This window comes from Dreissena polymorpha, chromosome 12 (assembly GCF_020536995.1).
Source record: "Dreissena polymorpha isolate Duluth1 chromosome 12, UMN_Dpol_1.0, whole genome shotgun sequence".
NCBI classification, from domain to species: Eukaryota; Metazoa; Mollusca; class Bivalvia; order Myida; family Dreissenidae; genus Dreissena; species Dreissena polymorpha.
In genome coordinates, this window is record NC_068366.1 from 48868331 (window position 1) to 48887650 (window position 19320).

At 35.2% G+C, this 19320-nt stretch overlaps 1 protein-coding gene and 1 long non-coding RNA gene across 2 annotated transcripts; both read left to right on the top strand.

The window, feature by feature from the left end:
* Positions 1–913: 913 nt before the first annotated feature.
* Positions 914–9277, top strand: LOC127853611 (uncharacterized). The gene is made up of 3 exons (XR_008036694.1): positions 914–1054; positions 2523–2714; positions 9143–9277. It is a non-coding gene; the product is annotated as an uncharacterized LOC127853611 (long non-coding RNA).
* Positions 9278–9869: 592 nt separating this feature from the next.
* On the top strand, positions 9870–17636 carry LOC127852578 (E3 ubiquitin-protein ligase rnf213-alpha-like). Its single transcript, XM_052386529.1, has 9 exons — positions 9870–10053; positions 10797–10927; positions 14661–14920; positions 15403–15550; positions 15688–15853; positions 16503–16689; positions 16817–17022; positions 17114–17260; positions 17451–17636. Exons 1-9 carry the CDS (start codon positions 9949–9951, stop codon positions 17634–17636), a joined length of 1536 nt encoding a protein of 511 aa, XP_052242489.1. The 5' UTR covers positions 9870–9948.
* The last annotated feature ends 1684 nt before the right edge of the window (positions 17637–19320 follow it).

Sequence of the window (19320 nt, forward strand, 5' to 3'; positions counted from 1 at the left end):
TGACCTGAAACTGAGGTAGGGGCATATGGCAGGGGAAAACATTTACCGACCACAAAAGTCATGAAGCCGAGCAGAGGGCTTTTCGGATTAATTTTTGTTTCAAACATAATAAAGTAGAATATGCATATGAATAAGATTTAACACAGATCCACTAAGAAACAAAACAAACCATGTTGTTTTTACCATTTTCAAGGAATACTTAAAAAAAAATTATTTGCGAGTAGAGTTAACTTAAATTTACAAACACTCTTTGCCATGACAGACATCCAATGTATAAATGTCTTATAAATATGTATTGTTTGTATCACATTCTACATCGTTGATGAACACTCGCATTTCATTATGCCCTACTAATATAATGATATCATTTTGCAAAGACTCGTTTTTTATCTAACATCCGCTATTATTGAAAAATGACATGTTTTCACAGCAACTAAAAATCGAACGTGGTCGAATATATATTTGCAACAAATTGTTACGTCTGATGTCGTTCGGCTATACGGAGCGTCTCCTGATGAAGAATTCCTGTCATGTAAACATGGGCATATTCTTTTTTAAACAATATTGATACGATTAGTCAGAGACCTTAACTAATCTGTCCCTATATAGAGACCATTTTAGGAAAAATAGATTATTTGGAGAAAATGCCTTGACATTTACATAAACGTTTTAGCTAACTGTGACGAATAAATAAGATAATTCAACTTGTTGGCTGTGTAGGACGTTTGACCATTTCTTCATAGTTAGTGTTGAGTTGTATTGTTTATACAATATGTATTTGCCTCAAATAACGGACAATCGGATAAAATACGATTGTGCCCTTTTCAGTTTTTATATCTGTGGTAAGCATATTTAAAATCGCATGGTAGCGAAATGTGTTAGTAGCAAATGACACCTGATAATATTATTTTGCAGAAAAAAACACCGTCAGAAATTAGAAATTGGAGACGTCTTTATTGGATATCACAAAGACGCATGTTCAGCAATTATCATGCATGTGTGTGAAACGAAGTTACTGTATAAACACCGCGACATTCGGTCGTTTAAAAAAGAGGTAACACTTATACTTGAATACATTTTGTATTTGTATATTAATTACGTATTGGATGTACCACATTATTTACCTTACATTTTTTCAAACGAATATATCTGAACAAAACACTCAAACCGATATACACATTTGATTATCTGGACAGACAAATTCCGAACTTGTCAGAGGTTTTATATTTGAGGAGCAACTTCGTATATTAGTTCACTATAATTGGTGCTTAAATCACGCCCTTGGGTCACACACGCAAACGCAAAATCTCCTCTAAAACCGTAAGGGTCAAAGTTGGTTTGTAATATCGTTAAGTGATCCTCTACAAAGTTTGTTCATACATTTTGAGCGAAAACTGACGACTAAAGTAAAATTATATTTTTATAATCTCACCCCTGAACCCGCAATTAGCATGTGTTTAATGTTTGGGTATTCATTTCTTATGGTATTTTTCTATAACGTGTGCTTATAGTAAATAATATTTTCATCTGAAACGGAAGGTACCAGAACATTAATATTTGGTACACCTCCAAAATGATTGCGTTCAATGTTTGTTCAGATCATGTGCATGTGGTAATAACAGTCAAGTTCCCTAGCCCAGTGGTTTGTACACTCGCTTCTCACCAAGGCGACCCGGGTTCACTTCCAGTTCCACACACACACACAACACAAGACCACATACATAATTAAAAAAAAATCAGTAACAAGGAAATAGCTGGCAATTACAAATTTCGAAATGTGTCCTAGTTTTCGTGAGTATAGAAAGTTAATTAGGCAGGAGTGCTGGGACACTCTACAGGTTCACACATAATGCAGCCTCTGGATCGGAAAGGACCTAATAAACTTCGAAATACTCACACCCACGGGTTGAATGATTATAGGTAATTGTAGCATGCTTACTTTTAAACTCTTCTTCTTCGAAACCTCAAGGACCACCATTTTAATATTTGGTATTTGATCAGATAGTGGTCCGCTTAAACGTTTGTTTTAAGCCTGCCCTTGGGATTAAATCTGGCCTTGTCCCAGGGACAACCAACTTATATATACATGCATAGTTTAATAATTTTATAACATCTCTAAAACATCAAAGCAAAGACATTTAATTTTGGCATGTGAAACATATGGCGTTCCTTCGGTGATTTTGTTTTAATCGATTTTTTTTGTGTCAAATTTGGCCAAACCCAGAAGTGTGCGTAAGAAATGGCATATTGACTTTAATAGAATTGAAATAATCTCTGAAAGCATAACATACTCAATATTAATATTTGGTATTAAACCTCTACAAAGATTGCGCAAGTCATGTTCATATATTCGAAACAGGCCTTACCCCATTACACAGGTGCACGATCTAGGGCTATGCTGGCTTTCGTGTTGAAAACACAATAATGCATTTTTTGTTTCCAAACCCTGTTGATAAATGTGTAGATTTAACAATTGAATCTATAAATTTTGAAAGATCAAAAATGTTTCAATACTGTTCAAGATTCTTGAAGAAGCAAAACAGATCCTGCTTTGGTGTGCCACACCTGAAGCAATTTTTCGGGAAAACCAGCTGGACAGGTCAGAACAAGCAACAATAAAAATGAACTACACGACAAAACAAGCGCATTCTAGTTTCATTGACTATTTGAAGTACATGCTTGCAGACAAACAGTTTCCTCATTTGTTCGCACAGGTAAAGACATTTGTTATCGAAAACAGGTAGTGTATTTTTGTGAGACAAATATTGTATTATGGTATACTCAATTTCTTGTTACATCTTCAACAAGCTTTCGTTTCCAAACTCGATCTTTTATGCATTTTCATAGTCGAGCGCAAATAGGCATCCATAATTCACTAATGCTTTGGATGACACACTACTTCATGATTCTTTATTTTTGTAAGACCATGATCGCGCAATTTATATATATATATGTATACATCCCTGAACAAGACGTATAGTCGAAAGCGCTAGGGTATAAGATACTCATTTTTTCACACTGTTTGAACAATTTCTTTCTCAATATATGGTTGAGAAAAAATATTAAACACCAACGAATGAATCTTTCTAAAACACTGGATCCAAAAACGGATGCAAGAACAGAAAGCAGTAATAATAGATTGGAGAAATATGCTGTTCAAACAGTGCTAATTACATATTTTATACATATGCCCTAGCGCTTTCGACTTTTCGTCTTCATCAGGAGCTTGTCAACACAGATATGGTTGTACATGCAATATTGGACATGACAGCGGAAAGTTCTAAAAATAGATAATTCAAAGTTGAACGGGAGACCTATTGAATTTGCGAGTTTTCCAGTCGGACCTATGCAGATTCATGCGTATGTTCAATGCCATTTTTGTTTCGCCAACATATTGCTTGTTACATATACTGCACGTCATCAGGTATACGGCATTTGCAGTTTTGCAGTTGTGTTTACCTTTAATGGATGAAATGGCACCAGATGTGGCTTTGAATGTATTTGATGGGCGCATCATTTTGCATGTTTGGCACCGACTGGTGCCGCATGGTTTTGATTCTCCAAGAACAGCTTCTTCGGATTTTGGTGTTATTTTGGCACGTGCAAGAATGTCCCTGATACTTTTGGGTCTTCTGTATGCCAAAATGGGCTGTTCATGAAATATACGTTTAAGCTTGTTTGATTTTTCGATTGTGGTCCAGTGGCGGTCAATGATGTTTTTTATTTTTGGTAGTCCTGGATGGTAAGTGACCACAAACGGTATGCGAGTGTTTGGCGTTTTGCTTTTGTATTGGAGTAGGTCCTCCCTATGTAAATTGCCGGCTTTGGTTATGGATTGGGATACTTTCGTGTCATTGTACCCACGTCTGCATAATTGGTCGGATAGCTCCTTTGTTCGGATTTCAAAATCTGATTTTTAGGTACAAATCCGCCGTATTCGAAGGGCTAAGCTAAATGGTATATTCCTACAGCAGTGTGGTGGATGGCAGCTTGTAGGTAGAAGGTACTGGTGGCTATCTGTGGGTTTTGAATAAAGGTCGGTTATAAGACTGTTGCCCTCAATTCGTGAGACAGTATCTAAGAAAACGTGTTGTGTATTAGATATTTCGCTGGTGAACTTAATTGATTTATGGAAGTTGTTGGCAAGTTCAAGGAATATTTTGAGGTTTTCTTGTCCATGAGACCACTGCATGTCTATATCGTCTATGAAACGTAACCAGCGATAAGGTGTCAATGGTACCGCCTTCAGGAGCTGTCCTTCGAGATGTCCCATGAAAATGTCTGCATATGATGGTGCCATTTTAGTTCCCATTGCTGTACCTTGTATTTGGAGGTAATGCACCCCATTGAACTCAAAGTTATTACATTTCAGGACCACTGTGTATTTGCACTGTGACTGGAAAACTCGCAAATTCAATGGGTCTCCCGTTGCCGCACATTTCAGCGAATCGGGCTACTCGTTTGACAATATCATTCTGAATTGTATAGAAGCAAATACACAGTGGTCCGACGAGCAACGCAAGTCGCGGGAGACATATTGGATAAGGCGACTGAACACCCTTGCTCCATATGGAATAAACAAAAATGACACATAATGGAGTCTTCAAAACACATACATCATATTTTAGAGGGTTGTGTTTTGGCAGATGTCAAATGTTTTCTGCGTGATTCATTGCTAAAATGAGTCTGGAGCCAGTCTATTGTAAACCACTACGAACATTCAATTAGCCTGTAACAATACGGACACGGCTCTAGGCGAGTGCACGTTTTTATCGGTGAGTTACGATCAATCAATTTTGAATTATCTATTTTTAGAACTTTCCGCTGTCATGTCCAATAACGCATGTACAACCATATCTGTGTTGACAAGCCCCTGATGAAGACGAAAAGTCGAAAGTGCTAGGGCATATGTATAAAATATGTAATTAGCACTGTTTGAACAGCATATTTCTCCAATCTCTCTCTCTCTCTCTCTCTCTCTCTCTCTCTCTCTCTCTCTCTCTCTCTCTCTCTCCCTCCCTCCCTCCCTCCCTCCCTCCCTCCCTCCCTCCCTCCCTCCCTCCCTCCCTCCCTCCCTCCCTCCCTCCCTCCCTCCCTCCCTCCCTCCCTCCCTCCCTCCCTCCCTCCCTCCCTCCCTCCCTCCCTCCCTCCCTCCCTCCTCTCTCTCTCTCTCTCTCTCTCTCTCTCTCTCTCTCTCTCTCTCTCTATATATATATATATATATATATATATATATATACTGACTTGCAGTATAAGTAGCATATGTATACCAGACCGAAGAATGAGTTAATTAATATGTATTTAGATTTATTTACACTGTGGTTTGGTTTACCTGCTACTACAGCAAGTGGCATAACTGCACTACGCAAAGATTTTTTTAGCATTAGAAAAAAGCTCACGTTGTCATTAGGGAATAATTTCGTCCTTCTTAAGGAATTGGTTCACACGTTTAATAAAATATGTTAAAGGTACAAACCACACAAGTAGTTTGTAACTGTTTAGATTATTATGCTGACCTCGCGTCATTTTCAAACCGTAATAGCTTTGTTTAGCCAAAAATACCCCTTAACTGTCGATTCTAGTTTAAAGGCCTCCTCACACATAGGCGAAAGTCTCCCGACGTCAACTTGCGTGTACTGGCGAATAAGACTTCAGCAAAATTCGTTCTCATTAGTATATGTACGTTGCACATCGTTGGTGATGTTCGTATGCATGCGTTTGTGAGCTTTTGCGTCCGTTGCGATTAGTTCTGTTCGTCGGAAAATTTTAAACATGTTCAAAAATTGTTGGCGAATAAAAGTTTCGTCTATCGTTCGTTAAAATTCGTTTCAATACGTTAGCCGATCGGAAAGCGTTCGTTAACTGGCGTAACAGGTCGCAGCTCTCAGCTAATTTGCATATCACGATTACTTGATTTGCATATCAAGCGAAAGAGGACGATCCGAAAACAAATCTTTGCGATAGCTTGCGAACTTTTGCGAACTATAGCGAGGATTTGCGTATTGTAGCGCATTTAATCCGACGCATTTAAGCGATTTATAACGATAAGTTAACGTTCAGAAAACGAACGGTATACGCTCGTATACGAATCAATCCGAAGGGTAACTACGATAGGCAAATCTATGCGAATCCATCCGAATAATAGCGCTCCTGATTGTTTTAGTAGTTTGTTGCAGACATATGCCTTTATTTCATATATATATATAATGTTGAAGGAATCATTATTTCTTCGTCAAATGGAAGATATACAACGCCTGAAACTGCAGCATGTTGCTGCTATGGCCAATCAGGAAGTAGTCCAGCAACAACTAAGCATACACCGCTTTCTCAGAGGCCGACTAGGGTGGAGAAGAAGGAGCCAGAGCACGTAATATCTGGAGAAGACCATGGCTGCATTCCGGGAGACGGCGTCAATTTGGCATCTATGATCAGCTCATGGTTGAGCTCAGAAGTGAAGATCCTGGAACATTTATGAAATTCCTCCGAATGCTTACGGAAATGTACGATACAATTTTGGGAAGGTTCGTCATCGCCTCGTGAAGCAACACACTCGGTACAGGGAGCCCTTGGATCCAGGGCTAAAGTTTGCTGTCACACTACGTCACCTGGTTTCTTGTGTCAAGTACTCAGACATGCAGTGTTCCTGGCGGGTCGCTGAGAATGCCCTCTTTGTAGTGGTCAGAGACGTGTGTCATGCTATATGTGAAGAATATGTTGATGAGGTTATGAGAGCCCCCTCCACACCTGAAGAATGGAGACAACTGGCTGATGGTTTTACTCAAGAATTGGAACTTTCCAAATTGCATTGATGCTATTGATGATACGCACATAGCTATCAGAAAGCCTGCAAGCGCTGGTTCCTTATATTATAATTATAAGGGATTCTTCAGCATCATCTTACTGGCCATTTTCGACTCGGACTAAATGTTCGTATGTTGTGATCTGGGCTGTGAGTATTAAAGGGGCCTTTTCACAGATTTTGGCATTTTTAAACTTATTCATTAAATGCTTTATATTGATAAATGTAAACATTGGATCGTAAAAGCTCCAGTAAAAAATCAAGAATAAAATTTAAAAAAGGAAAAGAACATTGCCCGGAGCAGGTTTCGAACCAGTGACCCCTGGAGTCCTGCCAGAGTCCTGAAGTAAAAACTCTTTAGCCTACTGAGCTATTCCGCCGAGTACACATTCTTGACGTATTTTATAACTTATATAAGCAATCTTCGTAGTTTCACAAAATTTAACGACAAAAACAGAACTCTCCAAATTATTCAATCGTTTCGCGTTGCAACGCTTTATAATTTTTAGGTTTTAAAATCGTCAAAAGAGGGGTATACTAGCTATATTAGAGCATTGTAAATGTTCAGTATTACTGTTTCCTCACAAATATCATAACTAAAACGAAAATTCGCCAATCTGAAACAACTTTTTTCAATTTTGTCAATTTACCAAAGCGTGAAAAGATCCCTTTAATCTACATAAATTTAACTGCATTATTTTGTAATTACATAAATTATATACATTTATTGCTGTTTTAAATGTACAGTTGTATACTGACAATTTCTTATTCTTTTGTATTTTCAGGATACGGTTCAAGTGGAGAAGCCAAGATTTATAATGAATCAGAATTCCTTTAGATGTTGCAGGATGGTTCCATTGGATTTCCAGACCCACAGCCCTTTCCAAATGACACCGTCGACATGCCCTATTTCTTGGTTGGAGATGACGCTTTCAGCCTTAGCGAGAACATGCAGAAACCCTATGGACTTAGAGTACTGACAAGAGAAGAAAGCATCCTGAACTACCGGTTATCCAGGGCTAAGAGAGTATCAGAAAATGCATTTGGGATTTTGGCCAACCGATTCCAGGTACAGTAAAGTTCCGCTTTAAGACCAGGCAAAATAGTGGTCTCAATATCGAACTGGTCTTAATATCGGACCATTTTTCTTCATAAATTAACCATTTGGGACTTGAATATTGTCAAAAAACGCATACTTTTTTAATCTTCGAAGTGGTCTTAATAGCGGAACTTTACTGCAATACCCTATTTGAAAAAACAATTTCATTTATAAAAGAAATGTTCACGTTAACTTTTAACACATAACAATACTGGTCATCTGTAATTTCAGATACTTCTCACAAAGATGAACCACAGCCCATCCACAGTAAGACTGATTGTAAAGACATGCTGCATTCTCCACAACTTGATGAGGATCAGGTACCCCACCATGCAGAATGCAATGGTTGACCATGATGATAGAAGAGGCGATCTGGTTCCTGGGGAATGGAGAAAAGAGGTCGCAACTTGGAGGATACCAGGAATGTCAATATCAGGGCCACAACACAACAATTAAAAACGGCAAGATTGTGAGAAACACTCTGAAGCACTGGGTCAACTCTCCAGCGGGATGTGTGCCATAGCAAAACAGGATGGTGCCACATTAGAGATTGAAATAAAGTGTAACATATTAGTGGAATAAATTAATAAAGAGTATTGTAATTTCTGTATTGGCCTAATAAAGGGAAGTAATAGTAAAAGTAAGACACGAAATTTACGCAAAATCTTTAATGAAAAAGACTTCATGCATAATCAACATGCATAGTCGAGTCGGAAATAAGTTAGTCTATATCAAAACGCCCGGATGCAGAAACACCGTTTCGGAATTATTTGGCGGTATGCGCAAGGTTGCGCTTACATTCGTATCTTTACGGTCTTAATAGCTCCTAATCGCTTACCGAAAGGACGAATATTATTTGCGCGACCTAACGCTTTCTAGCGAATTGCAGTAACGGTTCGTCAAACTTCGTAAATCATTCGTACCAAATAGTTCCTCTACGTTCAACTTTCGTATTACTTATAATATTACACAATGCAACACATTTTCAAACAATTTCGGTAAGAATTCGCTAGAATTCATAAATTTACCCCTTTCGTCAGGCTTCGTCATATGGATTCGTCTATGTGTGAGGAGGCTTTAAGGCTAGCGACTATTTATATTTTACTCAGTCTAAAAAACATTACGTTATTTTTAATAAGTTATTCAAACCAGACAAACAATTATGACTTCGTTTGTATTCCCAGTTAGATTCGAATAAATATTTGCACGTTAATCAATTAATAATCAATAATACAACTTTTCAGATAACTTGTCATTCTAAACTTATGGATGCAATTTATGGAAAAGAAATCGTCAAGGCTATCAAATCGCTTCAGTTGTTTGATATGATATCGTTATCTTCGTTCGATACGGAACAACAATTCAGCAATCGTGTGCAGTAAGTACTAAGAATAAGAGAACATGCTAGAAATGTTTGACATTGCTTTCTAATTTAGAACTTGGTTGAAGTTAGTGTTTTCTTAATTTAAAATACACAAAACCAACTAAGTTAGCGACTGGATATGTTTTTGTCGAAGCATCGTTTACAATTTAACGGAAGAGGTAGATGCTCTAAACCCATCGGCCGAGCTCTGTAAAAAATATATTGTATTTTCTGCAGCAAGCAGCAAACAGAGCTTTGAACCTATTATTGTTCAATACAAGATGTCTGAAACAAAACTCTATACAAACACATTTTTAAAAGCATATAAAACAGAAATAACTGACTTAATTAAAAGCTGTATACATTTTCAACGGCAATAGCATTGTCTGGAATGTATGGTCGAACAAAGGCACCCGAAAATGGTTAAACAATCAACCCATTCCAAACATGTGAAGAACATTTCAAGCTGAAATGTGTGTTCCATTTGTTTTTTAATTGTGGGATGCAAATGTTTAATCACACAGTTATAATAACAGAAAGTTATTTTTCAACAAGACGTACAGTTATATGATTATTATTTATAGGAACTATTTCAAAGCAAACGTTAGTCGACGTGGTCTGTTAGTCATACAATGCGAGTCTGGTGACATCAACTCTAGTCTGATAGCTTGCGCGAGATATTGTGTTATGGAAGAGTTCGAGAAAATAGGACCGTCTCGCGCTGGTTATTCATATGTCACGATCGTTGTGCAACTTCCAAGAAAAGCTGGTGGATGTTTTAACGGCTTTCAGGTAAATGTTAAATTTACTATATAAGACTTGTTAATATGTATAATGCTGTCAACCTGAGACGGAGGCAAGTTATGTCATCCATTTTCTGGTCAAAATACGTGACTTATTTTACACAACGTTGTTTAATAACTTACACTTTTTCTGACTAAGTACGACAAGCAAGGACTGTTATGCTTAAAAATATTCTATAATGTTTTTATTCTGTATATTAATAAATGTGATGAAAGAAATAATACGTCAAAAGGTATCCATGTTATTTATAAATATTAATTCGCGTAGCATGCAGACATTGCTTACAATACACATAAAGCTCAAACTTCAATGTTATTTAAATAAATATCGCGAATCTTCATTTAATTGAATTTTAATTTATATCTGATGTGTTTATTTGTTTTTAATAACCCTCGCCAATAACAAAATATACGTTTTGATAAATAACGTGTGCTTCGAATTTGTATTTCAATTCATCTATAATTGAAGTATCTATATTACCGACAGCGGCCTATTTGACAACAACCAATGTTAAAGGTATTCAGTCAAACACAATATCATCCTGTTTATGAATGTAATTTATACGTTTTGTGAACAGTATATGAAAGCTAATTGTTCAACATTATGTTTACATGTACATATTTATTATCTCTTTTTATGATATATTTCTCCTTACAATTATCAATATGTCATACTGGTGTGTACTTATATAATGCATTCATCATTCGAATATATACGTGTTTTCTATTCAGTGTGGTATGTGGCATTCAGTGCATATAGACGATTTGTACGCAGAAGATTCATGTTTTCCTTGTATCGGCGACATTCAGGGCAAAACGCTCAGTGAACTGTTCGGGTTCAATATGCAACATGAAAACTTAGGGTAAGACGTGTTGGTTTGCTGTGTTATTTTATTACATGGATGAATAAAGGCAAAATTACACGGCGTAATTAATAGTTACTGCCGTATTTAACACTTCATGTTATAGATTTATATATGACAGACAGACAGACAGACAGTTTATTCAGACTTATACAAAAGTACATCGTCTTCATACATATATATACACATACTTTCTGTCACGTAAATAGGTGTAACAACATAACATTACATAACATAGAAATAGTCATGTAAGAATACAAATACAAATAAACACAATCAATCGAAAGAACACTAAGGTTCTGTCAAGGCGGTACTGAAATTTATTAAACAACATTATTAAGCAAGGTATTTCTTAAAACAAAAGCTTCTTTGATATATTTACATACATTAGAAATAACTGTTTTGTCACATGAAACTAATAAACTGTGGAATTTATACACAGATGGGTTGATATAAAATATACGGCTTATATATCTTTTTCTTAAATCAGCGAAGCAGCGGCATATACATATAAAATGGTATTCATCTTCTAAATCAGATTCATTACAACATAAACAATAACGTTCATTTCGTGGTATGTTATTCTGAGCGTATCTGCCAGTTTGAATTCGCAACGGGTGTGCAGACACTCTTAATATAACAAAAAATAGGCGCAAACGTCTAGGAAGTAAGTCCAAATATTCATCATATTCAAATGAGGTTTTAAAGACTTTATACATATCTAATACAGAACTGTTATTCATTTTACCATACCACTCCTGTTTAAAATTATCAACAAGTCTACATTTGAACTCGCTAATAAAACTATTAACGTTAACAACGTTTGGATTTTCAAATACATAACCAAATCCAAAATTATTTAACATGTTCTTGACATTTGAGACCCAATTTGTATAACCTTTATTACAATCATTTATAGCTTGTTTGTAAACAGTTTGCATTATGATATTTTCATTGTAAATAATTTTAAACCAGTATTTGGTAATTTTAACGAACCTGTTTACATACAATGGATATCTCCCTAATTCTCCATAAACAGCTACATTACATGTATTTATTTTAACCTGTAACAATCGTTTACAAAATTTTAAATGTATGCGTTCAATGTCATCTGACTTTGTGAATCCCCATACTTCTGAAGCATAACTTAATATGGAGCCAACAAAAGAGTCAAACAGCTGACAAAATATTTCCGGTTTTATGTCATAATCATGGCATTTAAACAATAATGCATTCATTGCCTTAAGGGCCTTACCAACCAAATGTTCCTGGTTTAATTTAAAATTTCCTGTGTAATTCAAAACCGTTCCTAAGTAGTTAAAGTTATCAACCACTTCAATTTCATTACCATTGTATGTCCATTTTTCGTTATCTTTTAACCCTCCCCTCTTCCGAAATACCATAATCTTCGTTTTTTCAGTGTTAACATTTAGCCCCCAAGAATTGCAATATACATATAAGTTGTCTAAATGTGATTGGACTTCAGCCGGCGACTTGCCTAAAATAGCCATGTCATCAGCAAATAATAGTAACATCAACACAATATCATCTATATTCAAACCAGAGTTAATGTTGTCTTGTAGGCTAAGTTCAAGATCCTTAACAAATAAAGAAAACAAAATTGGCGATATTACCTCCCCTTGCCTCAGTCCAACCGCATAACTAAAATAATCTGAATAAGAAGAACATGATTTAACACGTGACTTAACATTTGCATACATATCCTTAACTATTCTAAGCAATTTTCCTTGTATACCAGACTTAAACATTTTCAAATATAATGCATTGCGGTATATACTATCAAAACATTTAAACATATCGACATATACAACATACAGGCGTTTATTTTCATTTAAATAATTTTGTACAATCGACATCAATATATAAATGGCATCAACAGTTGAATAACCTTTCCTAAATCCGAACTGCGCATCCGAAATAATAGTGTTTTCATTGCAGAACGTTTCAATGCGCTTGTTTAAAATCGTGGTAAATAATTTTGAAAAGCAACTAACTAAAGTAATCCCTCTATAATTATTAACATCACTAATAGCACCCTTTTTATGCAAAGGGATTATTACCCCTTCTGTCCACTTATCGGGGAAAAATCCCGATACAAAAATACCGTTAAACACATCACACAAATGAGTTGATAAAATATCACTGCATTCAATATAATATTCGTTCAAAATACAATCACTTCCCGATGATGTATGTCGTTTTAAATGTTTAATTGCAGAATTAACTTCCTCAACAGATATAGGTACATCAAGTTCTGGAAATGCAGAATTTTCTAAATTAAAGTCATTGTTTAAACAAAAATCTTCTGCTTCAGTATTGCAAAAATCAGACATATTGTTACTAATGTTTTCGAAAAACTTTGTAAATTCTTCTAAGGGAATTTTGTTTTTAATAACGTTATTTTTCGATTTGAAAAATCGCCAGAAGTCCCTTGGTTTGTGTTTTCTTAAATTTTCAATCTCTTAACATTTTTGCCTATAACAATATGCTTTCTTCTTACGGATTAAGTCCTTATAATGCTTTTTACTTGTACATAAACGTTCTCTGTTAATATCTGTTTTGCACGAGTTAAAAGTACGTAGAGCTTCGTGATATAAATTTCGTGCGTTATTGCACTCGTTATCAAACCATTGTGCATTCTTTATGCAACTATTTACATTGAAACTAGGGTTTGTTTTATAAACACATGTTTTGGAAAATAACGGATCAGCAACACTGCGAATGGTTTCAGTAAAACTATTTAACATGTTATTAATTGATGATCTACTTGAATAATCTATATGTTGTACAATGGAATTAAATACAGGTAACAAAGAAATAATTCCTGAGCGAAATTGCCCACGTAATGCATCGTCCCATTTATACTTGACATCGGTGTATGATTGGTAATCAGAGGGGACATTATTACATAGTAGTGAAAAGTGTAACGGGGCGTGATCGCTAAATTCGTTAAAATCATGCACGGTAAAATCCGATATAATTGGAAAGCTGTATTCGTTTGCTAACAAATAGTCAATTACAGACGAACCGTTATAGCAATAAAAAGTATGTTTACAGCTATTTCCAACTCTACCATTAACAATGCGTAAACACGTTGCTTTACATAGGTCTAATAATTTTACACCGTGACTATTTAATAAACAATCAACAGAGGCCCTGACAGAGGTGTTATCTGGAGAGTAATCAGGGTCGTCATTTTCAGTATTACTACTATCTTGTACAATAAAATCGCATTTATTTCCAACTCTACTATTGAGATCACCAGTTATAAAAATCTTACCAAATTCAGAAAAATAAGTAATATCGTTTTCTAAAATTTCAAACAGGTCAATATTAAATGTGTTATATGCTGGGGACTCATTAGGCCATATATAAGTTGCACAGATATAAAAATCTTCTGAAATATTAAAAAATGTGTGATCGAGTTTCAACCATATAATAGAATCATAATGATTTCTTACAATCTCAATTTATATATGTTGATAAATATTCGAAATTAAGACTCGTTAAGTTCGTGGTTGTTGAGGATTGTTACATGTCTATGCCTACAATTTACACCAGTGTGTTTAGAAATAATAAACTTGACATATTCATGATTGTACGAGACAAACACATGTGGCATTTGTTGACTTCAAATTTTTCGTATTGATATTAACATGGTCCATTCGACATTAGCTGTATCATTTACGCCTGTTTTGTTGAACAATGGCAGGGAAAATGAAAGAAATGGAAGCCCTGAAGATGACAGGCCAATCACAAATGACCCAGCGAAATCCGAAACTTTTAAAATGGTATTAAAAACTAACCATTGCCATCCCAAAATACATTCAAGCAACATATTTGGAATGTTTCGGCAATGTGTTCAACCAGCCCTGTCAATAGTGAAAGACAGAAAAGACTTTGAACAACGGGAGACCAAACGAGTGGATATCATTCTGAGCTGCTCACAAACCATCTATGACAAACATGAAGGTATTTCTGCGATTTTCCGTCATTAATTCAATAATTCTATATTTACAATGTTATAGCATCACATATGTGGTTTACTACAAGCAAACATACTTGGCTATATATATCCGAATGTAGAGTTATTGCATTATGGAGATACGTGATAAGGCTTTGGACAAAGGTTAAAATTGCTTGGGAACTTTGTGACGTCTTATCACTTGCGCCTTACAAAGCAAAAACCAACAACACATATTTTACAACGAAACTTCTACTTGCATTTTAACTGAAACGTTTTTTCAACGCTTAATCGATGCATGAATATCCTTTGTTTTCAATTTACGTACACCCTTGTGTATAAAATAAATTGCTATTTATCGACCCTCATTTTCTTTTAAGCGTGAAAATAAGGCGTTATTGAAATAATTGCAAAGGTGTTTTTGCTTTAAATTTACAAATGATGCATTTCATGGTGTAGTTAACACTTGTATTATTTATATTGTACTAAGAATCAGAAACAAATACATTATTAACTGGAATATTCGTATGGCTTGGAAAATTGCTCAACGAAAAGGAACATACAACTTGTATCGCAAAACAGTGGATGTCTGAAGATACTGCAAGTATGGAATCCATCAACAAGAACGGAACATTTAGGTGTGTCCTGTGCTTGTAAATGGATTTTGACGGAAATATATTGATAATTTCACTGTATTTATCATTTGAAACTATTTTGTTTGTATATCAATATGAAACATGTTGCTATTGTTTATACGTACTTATTTCTACTCTAGGCGGTCATGCTATAACACAATAGTATCCAAGGTCAAGCCTGTTTTGGCTAGAATCTTTGCATTTCTGGATACTAACAGCAACTTTGACCTGTTAGAAAGCAAACTTCAATGGAAACGCAAATTTTGGATTACCTGTTTAAACAACAGTTATCTTCAACTTATGAAGGTACTCAAAGGGATTATTGATAATGTTCTTAATATGCGTAATTATTTAATTTGCGTATTTTGTATTCATATAGCCGAAAGCACATGTAGTGTAAATTTTTATTTATTTTTATATTGACTATTGGTTTTCGATGACAAACGTCTTCAAAATTTGTCGCGGCATAATTCATTATTAGTTTGGACAGGATAATGTTTCTCAGCATAAAGATGTATTTAGCTCTTACTTTTCTTTTTCTCTAGTCTAGAATGTTTCCTTCGTCCAGAGTTTGATTTCCATTGCGATCTTGTTTGAAAAGACTTTTGTTTTAATTGGTATAATTTTTATTATATCTTTGTATGAAACATTATTGTTTTTCATTGCACATATCTTAAAATTTAGGCTGATTATCAGCTCATATTATTATAAAGATATAAAACCTATGTTCGTTAACATTAAATTCTCGTTCGCGGACTTCTAATTAATAAATATGATATGGCCATGGTGCATTTGGCAAAATGTGATGGCCCAATAAATGTGTAAGCAGAACACATATAAGAAGACATGTACTGATAACATATTTTAAAAGAGCTTTCGAATTTAAAGTAGGTGTGAATGATGGCAGGAAGTGTTTTTCTCGGACAAACGAAAACTTTGATGTTTTTCTTTTAAGTGCTCAGACCTTGAGTCTCCAAAGCGTGAGTCTGATCGGGAAGAAGTTCGTGATTCTGTTCTGGAAGAAGTCATTGTTCCATTTACCGGATCTGATGGACATGAATTTAAACTTCGTTTGCCTTTTTCCTGGTTGATAATTCAAACCGTTGATGATTTTTTTAGAAGTCTAGTTCTTGACAAAGATGGTAAGTATGTCTCCTGTAAACAAAAACCTGCATTTTAGTGCGTGTGTTCGTCTATGAGCGTTTACGCATGTTTTGGGTTTTGCTCTTACCCCATCCTAACAAGATTGCATGAATGCTTTGATTACAGAAAATGACAACACCGAAAAGTGTGCAGGGAGATTAAAATCCCATCCCATTGGTCAAATCCTTACGAACATAGATTTCTCACTGCAAGAGAATAAAGTTGCAGATTTCGACAAAACGTTATGCCCGTCGCTGCATGAGGTTTTAGAAGACTACGTACACGACTTTGTTCAAACTATCTACAATACGGGAATCATATCTGAGCTGAAGGTAATGATTTCGTTGAATTTAAAACCACCAATATTGTCCAAATGCCTTATAAATCCAAACCATTTTGCACTTACATACATGTTATTTTTAGATTGTGTGCCAGATTCTTAAGATAAAAGCGTGTCACATGTGTGCCAAGAAAAAAGAAAGCTCAGATCTCATCAGGCACTTTGCATGCGTCCGTTTTGCCTACGAAGAATTGTCAGCTATTCTTGCGTCCTTCCGAAGCATAAATCAGGTTTGGCCTACTTGCAGCGACCGGACAGGAGAAAATATAAAAGAGAATCTGGAACATATGTTTGATGAACATGCGTTTGTAAGTTAATATGTTCTATAGTGCATCAATAAGTTTTCTATGTTGGCTTTTTATTTCGAGCAGATTCCAATTAATACAATTCAATGTTATTGAGCAAATATTTGCATTTCAGATCAACTCTGTGCTGTGCCTTTTAATTGGAGATGTGAGTCCTGTAAAAGAAGACATGGGTGATATACATGCACAAAACAAATGGCTTAACAAAGTGTATCGCTATCGTCCAGTTGTCGAAACGGTTCTGCATCGTCAGAGCGTAGCAACAGCTAGTGACAAATCTGCAATAAACAGTGCTAAGTAATTTCTTTTTTTCCACACCCATAATAATTCATGTTAAAGCATACGTTTAATGAATTTTAAAGATATTTATTTTAATTAATTCATTCGCTTCAGATCGATGTGGAGCTCGGTATTGGTTTTAAAGATGTACCTGGAAAACGTTGCAACAAAGGAAACGTATGAAGACATACACATCAAGAATTTTTTTGCAATCTGGAGGGTACGTATATACAACAATATTATGTTGATAAACGAAATTTGATTGTCAAATCACCGTCTTGTTAATCCGGAAAGGTTTGTTTATTTACACATTCAGGAATCGTTTTGTAAGAGAGTTATTTCAATCTGTAAGGACAAGTAATAAAGCTCATATTATTTAATCACTCTCCCATATCTATGAGTTTGTTGAAGGCAATGGAAAAGGGGATTGACATGAAGGAGCAGAAGTCATTTGAATTATTCGAAAAATTCCTATGTGTATGGAACAAAGTTGCAATAAAAGAAAGCATTGGGTATGTATTCAATTTTCGTGTAATCATATCTATTGGAAATGATCCTTTTAAGAACTACAAGGCGAATTAAGTGTTCACCAGGTTAAAACTTTAATGCAAGTACATTACTTTTTCCCCAAAATTAATAAATAATTTGTATATGTTTAATGCATATTTAAAAAATGTTAATAAAACAGTAACACAAAATCACTGTCGGAAATCGTAAAACTTTAGTAAATTACATGAACCACGGTTAGAATATGCAATACTAAAGCTTAACGAAAATGCATTCTTCCTCTGTATATGTTTTAAATACGTTTTGTTGATTTTCGGCCAGGCCTCAAGACAAGTGCTGTCGCTGTGATGCAGAACTTCAAAGTTTGCCTATTTATGTTCCCTGTCAATATAGACACATTCTGTGTCAAATATGTTTCCGAGAAGAGCAAGCCCAAAACAATAAAGCGTGCCCGGAATGTCAAGAAGGCCTTGATGAACAATGGAAACCTGTTGAGGATTTCAATCGAAGGTATGAGTTTGTTATATTCATAATATTATCCAAGTTAAAAAATATGTGTCACCTACCATAAACTGTGCAATCCAAACAAGAATATATTTCTAATGTAGGAATGCAAATACAAAACTGACAAGGTATCAAGAAAGGTGCAACACATTCTTTCTGGAGGTGATCGACAAACTGTGCTTTGCTGACGAAAAACCACCTTCGGATTACGTTCTTCAAAAGCTGTTAAGTTATGCTACATGCACTTCTAAGGACGGAAAACGATACACAAAGACCATTACTATATTTGACACCGGTGTGGATCCCACTCCTGTTTTCAGGTCTTTCTTGTTGCAGTTGATGATGAGATCAAGGTATAAGGTCTATTGCAACTTAATATTGTAATCAATATTTTAAATATTAAATATACATGTACGATATGATAGTAATATTGTACGCATTATGCTATATACATAATTTACACTTGCAAAATTATGAACCTAAGCGTAAGTAAACTAAATATAAAATATATAAACAAAATAATCATACATGCATCTGTATACCGTTTTGTTTGTCATGTAGGTAATTTTGTAAACAACAGTGTTGTATGTATTGCATTTCATACAGTTTTTTACATCGTGTAAGTAAACACGTTACTGTAAAGAACATACATTATTTATATTATGTTTGATTATTTATGAAACATCGTAGAAAAA

Excerpts from the sequence above, each read along its gene's own strand:
- LOC127852578 (XM_052386529.1), top strand. The coding sequence starts at position 9,949 with ATGGAAGAGTTCGAGAAAATAGGACCGTCTCGCGCTGGTTATTCATAT. Across the intron at positions 14,921-15,402 it reads CATCTATGACAAACATGAAG|AATCAGAAACAAATACATTA; the intron begins GTATTTCTGCGA and ends TATTGTACTAAG. Across the intron at positions 15,551-15,687 it reads AACAAGAACGGAACATTTAG|GCGGTCATGCTATAACACAA; the intron begins GTGTGTCCTGTG and ends TTTCTACTCTAG.